General features: G+C 34.2%; 2 protein-coding genes across 2 annotated transcripts in view; one reads left to right on the top strand and one right to left on the bottom strand.

Moving 5' to 3' along the window:
• szt2 (SZT2 subunit of KICSTOR complex) overlaps positions 1-9,256 on the top strand; it is a 114,188-nt gene extending 104,932 nt beyond the window's left edge. The window contains exons 71-74 of the mRNA XM_016483899.1: positions 2,162-2,678; positions 6,777-6,893; positions 7,845-7,913; positions 8,566-9,256. Of these exons, the coding sequence (XP_016339385.1) occupies positions 2,162-2,678; positions 6,777-6,893; positions 7,845-7,913; positions 8,566-8,709 (847 nt within the window). The 3' untranslated portion in view covers positions 8,710-9,256. The remainder of the gene's footprint in view (positions 1-2,161; positions 2,679-6,776; positions 6,894-7,844; positions 7,914-8,565) is intronic.
• Positions 9,257-9,477: 221 nt separating this feature from the next.
• hyi (hydroxypyruvate isomerase) overlaps positions 9,478-11,301 on the bottom strand; it is a 10,770-nt gene continuing 8,946 nt past the window's right edge. Inside the window, exons 7-8 of the mRNA XM_016483913.1 lie at positions 10,417-10,551; positions 9,478-10,121 (exon numbers count right to left, since the gene is read on the bottom strand). Of these exons, the coding sequence (XP_016339399.1) occupies positions 10,066-10,121; positions 10,417-10,551 (191 nt within the window). The 3' untranslated portion in view covers positions 9,478-10,065. The remainder of the gene's footprint in view (positions 10,122-10,416; positions 10,552-11,301) is intronic.

Raw genomic sequence — 11,301 nt, 5'->3', positions numbered from 1 at the left:
CATCGCCCATCACCCCGACATACCAAAGTTCGGACGCAACCACGTCTTCCAGGGTGAGCGCATGTCAGAAACGGCCATCTATTTCAGCTTTAGCACGTAGTTGATTGTATTTTTATTTTTGTGTTTTTCTTGTCATTTGTCTGGCCTCATTGTAAGTGAAAATAATGCTGCATGACACTGTCACAGTCATTCGCAACAATGTATTTATTTTAAAATATATTTATAATATATAATATATATTTATATATAGTTTTATTTATTTACAGTGGGATATATTTATACATAATTTTATTTATTTATGTTTAATAGTGGCATATATTTGTATTTATAAAAGCTTTTATTTATGTATGTATGTTTAATAATGACAAGTATTTATTTATTTATTTATATGTTTAATAGTGGGATATACTTATACCTCATTTAATTTTAGTTATGTTTAATAGTGGCATATATTTATATATAATTTTATTTACATATGTATGTTTAATAGTGACATTTATTTATATATAATTCTATTTACGTATTTATGTTTAATAGTGGGATATAAATTGTAAATTGTAAAGTATTTATAAAATTAAATTTTAAAGTATTTATACATCATGTGACTTTATGCTGTTGGTTAAAAAACTAGTCAAAATACAGTAATGAGAATCTAATTAGTAATAATAATGACAGTTACAGAATAACTTGGATTCAAGTGTAAAATTTGATTATATCTCAAATCTCAGTGGTCCTAAAGTTTTATTTTTTGTTATGCAAAATATAATGTTGTATTTATTTATTTATTTATTTTGGGTTCAAATGTGACCTGGACGTTTTCAACCAGATTCACCCACTGATAGGATATAGTTAATGTTATATTTATTCTTTGGTGTTTTTCTTGTTTTTGCCAGTCATGCATAATATGCTTTTCATGTGTCCTAGGGAGTTTCTCCATATCGACAGGGATGATCACAGCACATCAGCTGTATAATTACATCACTGATCACGCCGGCACTTACGGGATGAAGCCCCTGCGCATGTCTAAAGCTGCAGTTACCACCGATAACAAGAAGGGGGCGCCGAGCGCAGATCTGCACGAGTACGTGCTGGTCGCTCTGTGGAACAGGTACTGTAACGGTTCACTCCTAGTTTGAGTTGCTGATGTTATCATTTCTATTCTAATAATGCTGTTCTCTTGAAGCTCTGGCTCGTTTAAGGATCTGGAGGGATTGCGACACCATGATGACTTTGACGTGTCGCTGCTGGTTTGTCATAACGCCGCCCCGTTTGAGGAGCAGTCGGAGGGAGAGAGACACCTGCTCAGGTACAAACAAACGAGGAATACATTACTTTATGTAAAATATTATATTATAGATATTATCTGTAATATTACTATATAAAATAATAAATTATTATAAATAATAATAATAATAAACAATATATGTTATATGTAAATAAATCATATTTGTGTAATATTAATAATAATATAGATATTATCTGTAATAATATAATAATTAATAATAAAGTATTATATATATCATCATAATAATAATAAACAATAATATATTTAAATAAATAATATTTGTATAATATTAAAAATAATGTTTACAATTTTATGAATATAAATATTTACAAGTACAATAATTGTTTTAATAATGATAAATTATATTCATAAATTAATAATAATAATAATAATAATAATAATAATAAAATGATATGATATATAATAAATACATAATACATTTATATATATATATATATATGTATTAATTTATTCATAAAAATTATTAATATTAATAATAAAATACTTTTTATATAAATATAAATATTATCTATATCATTACTATAAATAATAATAAATTATTATTATGTGTTGTAATTAATAACATTAATAAATGAATAATATTATAGATCATATTAAATTATTTATTCTAAAAAATATTAAGTATTAATGAATAAAGTTCATATTTTTTCCCCAGCTGCATGGTTATGTCAACAGAAAGAAAAGTCATTTCAGAGGTGGAGAAAGTGTTTACATTTTCATTATAGATTATAAAAGCAAACTTTGGAATAATGTGCACCGATGGAGGAAAAAATTTGATGTTTATTGAAATATTTATTCTGACTTCCTGTTTCCTGTTAAACTAACATTTTTTTGTTGCATGTATACTGGTTTCAGGCTGCGTTTCTATGTGATCATGACCAGTCAGAGGGAGCTGTTCCCGCGTTTGACTGCAGACATGCGGCGCTTCAAGAAGCTTCCCCAGATCCACCGTGACCCCAGTGACCTGAGCGACCGCGTCCCTGCAGAGCGGATGGAGGCCGGCGGGGAATCTGAACTGGACCTGTGGGAGGACACCACCGCCTCTGTCACCCCTGCAGCCAGCCCTGAGTCTGACCCCATGGAGAGCCTCCTGCACGCAGACGCAGACACAGACGACTCCCAGGGGCTCTTCTACCTGTGTCCTCTCTTCCCCCTGCTCAGTTCGGAGGTGCTGTCTGCTCGCCGGCAGATTCAGAACAGCGTGGAGCAGGCCATGGGCCACTGCCGCAGAGATAACCTCTGGAGGAGGCTCTTTCACGGAGAGCACTTGGCTCTGGATAAACTCAAACTCAGCAAGCTGGCCTTCGGTGAACTGGAAGAGCTGCTGGATGCTGTGCAGAGCAGATCGGTCTCTGAGATTGACCCGCAGCTGGTATGAAAACACATCCACTGCCCTTCACCTCTGAGAACATCTTTTACACCCATTCATCTAACATTTTATGTTCCTTTCTCTTCATTCCCTCACAACCACTTTCCATGAATAGGTACAAAATAGGGTCTGAATAGGGTCATTTTTTACCTTTTCAATAAATACTCATTGATCATTTTTGAAAGCACCAGGAGGTCATATAATAATTTTTTTGATTTATAAATAAAATGTAATTAAATTCAACTGACATAAAATGTAATTAATAATATTATAAATATTACCTATAACATTACTATTATTAATAAGACGAATAATACAATTATTAGTAGTATTAAGTGCTATAAAAAATAAAAATAAAAATGTTATAGATCTGATTAAATTATTTATTCTGGAAAATATTAATTATGTCTGTTATTTCAAAATTAATAAATAAATGTAATATTTTCCCCCAACTGATCCCCATTTGTGTAATTTAATTTAATTTAAAATTCAATTATATTAAACCCTGATCCCAGTCTGTCTGATTATTAAATTAAATTTAATTATATTAAATTAAACCCTGATCCCTGTTTGTGTGATTATTAAATTTCATTAAATTAAAAAAAAAAAGTAATTTAATTTAATTATTTTAAAAAACTGAATCTAGCAATAAATATTAAATAAATTTTTGATAGATTTAGGTTGCCGATTTACCGTAAATTAGGTAGCTAGTTTGGACCAAAATCTTGATTTTGCATGAATTTAAGTATTTGTTTGATTTGGTTCTTAAAATAACTTTGGTAACAAGTAGGGATGCAACGATATTATCAATATTGTGATATCGTGATATCAAAACTGTCTCGATATTATCGTGGTCACATGACGATATGAAACGATAGGTCTTCCGGGCATAAAGTGTAATTTTTAAAATATATTTAAACTTATTATTCTAACATAAAAGGTCTTTAAAGTTGTGTTTTGGGCCATTATACTTTGGTACCGTATCTGTCAAACAAACTAAAACCGAAAGCACAATATGGCTTAATCCCTTCATCAAGCCTGTTGGCGCTGCGCGTTTCGTTCAGGCGATCAGCTCGTGATCCGGTGAACGGCTCCGTTCACACTGAATAAATGCAGTCAACTCGTTTGTTGCTCGTGCTTTGAGTTTAGTGCGCGTTTGGGAACGCAACGGCCACCAGTCATGCTTTATTTTTGCGGCAGATGATTAAAGCATTTCACTAGATTTGTAGTGAGACGTGTTTTGTTAGCCTGTTTTCACTGAAGCTGGAGTTTTCCTTCAAAATAAAAGCTTAAATGTGCAGTATGAATTGCTGACAGCTAGCGGTTTAAATGGGTAACGTTACTGCAGTCCAAATTCAAAATATCTCTTTCAAGTGTAGACATTAGGAAAGAAGTATTGTAATTTCCCTGCTGTAGTGTAAAGCAAAAATAATTTTATAAATATAAATGTAAAGTTAAAATAATAACTTTTAAATTTACAAAATTTTCATTTTTTTCCATTCTTCATTACTTTTTGTATATATCGCGATAAACATCGTATCGTGGACTTCATGTCTCGATATTATCGTATCGTGAGATTTTTATATCGTTACATCCCTAGTAACAAGTTTGAATTGTTGACAAATGCAGTAAACACTATAATAATTGTTTACTACTATTGTAGAATATTATTTAAACAGTGTGTTTTAAAAGTACTTTGTTAATTTCATGCTCACAAAGTAGTTCTCTAAATAATTAAAATAAAACAAAACTTGTGATTTGTGTCTCTGAAACTTTAAAGAGCAATAGGACGTCCTGTTCATGGAAAGTGAAGCACTCTCTCGTCCTGTACACACTGACAGCAGTCTTTAAGAAACCGTGGGAAAATTGCATGTTTTTTTTCCTTCGTTGTGCAGTTTATTCGGGACGGTTTGATCAGCGGCTGGCTTGGTGCAGTTTGTTTGATGGGTGGCTGACAACAAACATGCTAATGCAGCGCTCCGTAGGGAAAACACGCAGCCTACTCATCAGCACACCGCAATAAACATCAGCTAATTAGCTCTGGGAATCAGCCCTTTAATATTACACTCCGTTGCTTATTTACACCATACATTATCCCTCCTGGACCAACACGTGCACAGATTCACACGCCGCATCCTTCGCCAACGGTGATTTGATTACACAGCAGCAGTTACTGGAAATGTGTTTGATACAGCACAGATGCATGTCGCTTCAGAAATCATTCTAATATGCTGATTTGCTGCTCAAGAAACATTTCTGATTATTATCAATGATAAAAACAGTTGTGCTACTTTTTATTTTTCAGGATTATCTGTGAGAATAGAAAATTCAAAAGAAAAGCATTTAATTGAAATGTAACATTATAAATGTCTTTAATGTCACTTTTGATCAATTTAATGCATGCCAAAATCATAGAAGTGTTAATTTCATTCATCAACAACAAAAAATCGTTGCCAAAATCATTGATCTTTTGTTATAATTATTTATATCTGTATTTATGCCTTTTGTTTACGGTGTTTCTGTATTTCCTACTGATATTTCCAATATGATAATGAGGTGGTGTTCGGTTGCCCCTATTGGCTGATCCATCATGCATTATTCTATTACAGTTTTGCAGAGCTGAAACATAACAAAAATCTAAAAATCATTCGGTTTTAGTATTTTTTTAGGTTTTGAATAGGACCTGTGTGTGTGTGTGTGTGTGTGTGTGTGTGTGTGCTGTGAGCGCAAGCACTTATATGACCATATTGACCATCTTCTGCTTCCACCTGAAGTCTTCACCTCCTCCTGATCCTGAGTTTGCTTTCATTGGCCTCCTGACATCCAGCTGAACTCTGGGAGAATGAGATGTGACGTTTCCTCCACCGGTGATGCACAATGATGCCGTAGCCACAGATTCTCCAAACAAGCATATCAATGGCGTTTGATTCCTCATCTGCACTTCTGTATTCCCTTCACGCGAGCAGGATGGCTTAGTCAATGTTAGCGAGCGGGCCGCTCCTGTGCCACGACTGCTAATGCTAATCTGAGCGCTGGGATGATGTATAGCGCTGTCAGAGCCGCACACGCTCACAAAGGAAGTGGAGATGTACTCCTGCTGTGATATCAGACCAGGAGAAACTTGCAGCAAATGACATCTTTTTAAAAATGTACTGCCGCAGCCAGACTGTGAAAACTGCCGTCCTGTGGTTTCGCTGACTTGAAGCGTCCGCAGCTCTCGCCTGCCGCCAGATCCTGCATGAAATCTGATCTGAAACTTAACAATGCTTTGTGTGCACAGGCCGGCTAATTTAAAGAGAAATATTCTGGTCAGGTCTTACATCACCTTAAAGGCTTTTTAAACACAGAATAATCTTTTTCAGCTTTTACTCAAGTTTAAAATATACATAGAAGCTTTCTTATTCATAATGCATGTTATAGTTACATGCATATTTATGCATGTAATATATGTGTAATTTATTTTTTTTTGTTTTTGCACTTTTGACAACATTCAGTTTTTTTTGCACACTCATATATTACATGCACAAATATTTGTTTGTTTGAGTGTCCTGCTTTAAATGATACTGGGAAACATTTTTACTCAGAAAGTACATTAATGGACAGTTAAAGTTTGTCCTGGGAAAAAAAAAAAATGTTTAATCAAATATCAATTTGAAAGATTGTAGATAGTCGTTATATTTAATTTCTTGATTCATATTTTTTATTTTATCTGTTTGTAAAATAGTATTATTAAATTACTGTATACAGTTCATTGAAGTATGCCATGAATGTTGCCTTTGATGCTGAAACCGTGTAAAATTATAAATAAATCCTGAATAATCTCATGTAGTGCAAAGTGAAAATTCTGTCCCTGATTTTTTAATGTTTTTGAAAAAAAGTCTCTTCTGCTCACCAAGGCTGCTGCATTTATTTGGTCAAAAATAGAGTAAAACCAGTAATATTGTGAAATATTATTACAATTTAAAAGAACTGTTTTCTATTTTAAGAAATTAAAATCTGAATAATTAACAAAAATCTTCATAAATAATCTTAATAAAAGTGCAAAATCAAAATTCTGTCATCATCGATGTTGTTGCAAACTTTTAGTGATTGTGTTTTTAGGACTGTTTCCTGAATATGAGTCCCACCTGGTACCAGAGTCTCATCAAAGTCCTGCTGTCCCGCTTCCCACAGAACTGCAGGCACTTTAAAGACGACGGCGGCGGCATACAGTATCTGGTAAGAGATCTCTTCTGCTCACCAAAGCTGCACTTATTTGATCAAAAATACTGATAAATTGTGAAATAGTATTACAATACAAAACAGCTGTTTTATGTATGAATATATGTTCAAATGTAATTTATTCCTGTGATGCGCAGCTGAATTTTCAGCATCATTACTCCAGTCTTCAGTGTCACATGATCTTCAGAAATCATTCTAATATGCTGATTTGCTGCTTAAGAAACATTTCTGATTATTATCAATGTTGAAAACAGTTGTGCTGCTTCATAATTTTATGGAAAGTTTGATAGATTTTAGGTTAAAGGTTTCTTGGATAAAAAGAAAAGCAAGATTTGCAGCGACCAATAACACTTCAATATTCCTATTCCTTTTATTAAGCTCATAATCACAGTCTAGATATTTAGTGTTCATTTTCAGCTTTGCACATGAAGCAGATCCTCAGGCCGTACAGTCGTGTTGTGGGTCGTGTGAGATGTTAGTCCTGTTGGCCGTGTCATAGTACATTACGAGACGGGAAGCACTGATGGCAAAGCACTCTTGAATCATTATTCTCCTGGAAAGACCTTGAACTCGGTTACTTGAGGCCAGGGAAGCATGTGGTAAAGCGTGGTACATTATGAGACCTCAGTGCCTGTGTACTAGTTCATGTGATGATAATCATCAGATCCTCAAGTGTGTTTGAAAGCCACTTCATGCTTCGTTCTGTAATTAGAGATGTTGTGGGCTTATGCAGATTTCCTGAACTGATGATCATTTCATCCTCCATATACACACAAACAACACCTGGATTTGTTTCGTGCGGCTGACGCTGTGTTTCCTAATGCTGAGCACAAATTCACAACGTTAAATTGATTGTGAAGATCAGGGTTCAATTTAAAAATGAAAAGAAACATCTGGAGTCGAGATGTTTAAATGGTGTGTTGTTTGGGCATAAACTCTCTTTTCTAGGCCGTCCTGAACCAGAAGTTCACAGACTGTTTTGTGCTCGTTTTCCTGGACACACAGGCAGGAAAAACTGTGAGTTAACCTTGTATTTTAATTTCTTATTTTATTTTATTTTATTATTTATTAATTTCACATTATTTAATTTCTGCTTTAATTATAGCAATAATATGTATATATAATATTATTATTATATTGTTATATAAATCTAAAATTATATATTATGCATTATATTTTTAAACATTTTCTCCTACAGTTCTCATTGCTATAATGCGTCTTTTGTTGTAATTATTATTATTATTAATGATTATTCTTATTATTGACACTAAATTCTGACTATATTACAGCCAAATTATTTAAATATTCAATTTTTATAAATAATTTAAAAGCAGTTCAACAAATACTATCATGATGCATAAATTATGCTAAATAACATTGATTTTATTTGTTTCTTTTATCATTATTTTATTATTTACCTTTTTGTCCTGTTACAGTAATGATTTTTTCTTTTTTTTTTTGCATTGTCATAGGAACTGGGATGTGAATATGCTTTTATTGAGCTGCAAAATATTCTTTTCATTTATTTTATTATTACATATACTTATGATTGTGAGGTGAAATGCAACCTGGATCTGTTCTTGCCAGATGAGATTCATTCATTTCTTGCTTACCGAACATGATCCCACTCTAAATCTGGCTGTTTCACCTCGTCTTCTGCTGCCTCCAGAGTCTGAAGGTGGTTTTCAGGGAGCCGTTACCTGCGCAGACGCAGTCGAGCAGCAGTCCTCCACCGCAGCTGGTCTCCATGTACCACCATCTGGAGTCGGTCATCAACACCGCCTGCTACAACCTCTGGACGGGCCTGCTGTGAACCTGTGTTTCTGCCAGCGGTGCATCAGATGGAGTCAAGTGTCTGAAGTCGGTTTGTGCAAAGATTGAGCTTTGTGCCGCCCGTCGCTCGCAGACTGAGACTGAACGCGTCTCATGTGTGTAATACGTGCTGCGTCGGCCAGGTTGCATCCATTTAAGCAATTGAATTTCCAACATTTTGCACAGGAAACCGGCTAAATGCGCCGCCCTGTTGATTGAAGGGCGATTATCCAGGAGGGTGTATTTATTGCGTGTGAAACTCCGCTGGTTTGTCAAAGCCATACTGTCCTTCTGTAGTCTAGTGTTCATTTGTGCTGTGTTTTCTCCATCTCCTCTCAGTTGCTGATGTCGTTTCTGTAGCCTATGTGCATTTTTTTATTTTTTTGACCAACATGATTGTCTTTACTGCCATTTTTTCATCCCGAAAGTGCCTTTATTTTATTTTCATATGAACTTGATGGGAGCTAGCTAGTGTATTATGTTCACCTTTCAAGATGAATCTCTTAAAGGGACAGTTCACCCAAAAATGAAATTCTGTCATAATTTACTCGGCCTCATGTCATTCCAAACCTGTACGAGTTTGTTTCTTCTGCTGAACACAAAAGATGTTTTAAAGAATGTTGGTAACCAGACCTAGCCCTTGACTTCCATAGTGTGGAAAAAAAAATACTATAGAAGTCAATGGCTACCGTCAGCTGTTTGGTAACGAACATTCTTTAAAATATCTTCTTTTGTGTTCAGCAGCTAAAAGAAATGCATATGGGTTTGGAACCGCACAATGGTGAGTAAATGATGACAGGATTTCATTTTTGGGTGAACTGTCCCTTTAAATTCGTCACATGGTCTTCACGTACCTTCAACATAAAGAGCGGGTAACGATTAGTCTTACTAACTAGCACAGCGCTGAGACGACACTGGACTTGACACTCATTTCACATGAAGGAAAGCAAATGTCTTACCTCCTGCAGTGACAGAAACTGAAGAATGAAAATGTGTTTTACTGTTTTTTTGAAGCACACTGGACATTTTTGAAAGAAAGATTTATTCAAATGTTAGAAGATGAATTAGCAATTCAAATGTGTGAAAAAGTCATTTGTACATTCTGTATATAGAGGCGGATTTGTAAGAAAATGCTTAATAAATCTTAAATTAAAACATCTGAAGTGTTCTTCATATGCAATGCCTTGAGAGACAGACAAATTAATATTTCATAGCTACTGACAAGTGAAATATTAATAAAACAACTGAAAATGGGAGTCTATGGGTCAATTTTAAGCTTTAGAAAATTACAGTCTTGTCTTTTTAATACATGATTGCCTTTTAGAAGAAGCAGGAACTGAAGACGTGAAGCTGCTCATCAGTTGTGGCTGCTCCAGTATCTTCTGAGCCAGTCCAGACCCGCTTCTGTGGAACCTGGACAATCACATTTACAAATATGAACTATCAATGAAATTTCACTCTATACTCATTGCAATCTAAGAGTTGTTGAACTGTCACAGTGGCTGCAGTCTGGAAATGAAGCATATCAATGAGTAAATGAGATTTAGACTCACAAATGTTTTTGTGCAACATTATTTCTATTTTCATCCATGGACTTGTCAACATACAGTATATATCCTGGTGGATGAGTTTCATGCTGTAAAAGCGATGGTGAGCATTCAAATGTTAAAAACTGCATAAAGCCAAGTGTCCAGTGACTTTGACTCACACTGAGGTTTGTATTCACAGCCGATGTAGTCCTGATAGTCCAGCTCCTCCAGCAGCTTGAAGAGATACGTGTAACTGAGCTCTCCGCCGCTGTCCGGCTCGTGGCGGTCAGGAACCTGAGCGATCTGGATGTGACCTGTGACAGCGGTAAAGCCGTGAGTCAATGGACAGATTTTACTTTGCAATGCATGGATGTTTCTGGCCCAGTGCAGAGCAAGGCTATTATTGTTAACTAAAACATTAATATATATATATAACTTGAAATGAAACAAACATTAGGTGAAAATATATATATATATTTTAAATTCTTATTTTTAGTTTGTTGAAGTACTAAAATAAACTAAATATACATAAAAACTATATAGACATACAGTATTTAAAACAATTAATAAAAATTACTATAACCAAAATGAAAATGAAAACAAAATCTAAAATGAAAAAAACTAATAGTATGTGAAAAAAAACTCACAATTCACTAGTTGCTTATTAGAATACAGTGTTATATATTAACATATTGGCTGTTTATTAGTACTTAAAAAGCACATATTCTGCATGACCATATTCTACGTCCCTAATCCTTCCCAATACCTCAACTTAACAACTACCTTACTAACTATTAATAAGCAGCAAATTAGGAGTTTATTGAAGTCGTAGTTAATGGTTTGTTATCGACGAGAATTTGACCTTAAAATAAAGTGTGACCAAATGCACTGAGGAATCATTCATTCTCAATAAAACTATTAAAAAAGTAAATCAAATCTAATCAGACTGACTTTAAGAGCAGTGTTACTTAGCATTGAGTTTTAGTAGTACATCAAGTTCAACTAAATTAAAATGAGAAATGTTGCCTTGACAGCTAGCTGAAATAAAAAGTTTTTTTTTTTTT

This window comes from Sinocyclocheilus anshuiensis, unplaced genomic scaffold (genome assembly GCF_001515605.1).
Source record: "Sinocyclocheilus anshuiensis isolate Anshui unplaced genomic scaffold, SAMN03320099.WGS_v1.1 scaffold958, whole genome shotgun sequence".
NCBI lineage: Eukaryota > Metazoa > Chordata > Actinopteri > Cypriniformes > Cyprinidae > Sinocyclocheilus > Sinocyclocheilus anshuiensis.
Note: the sequence above shows the minus strand (reverse complement) of the source record. Positions and strands in the feature narration are given on the sequence as shown.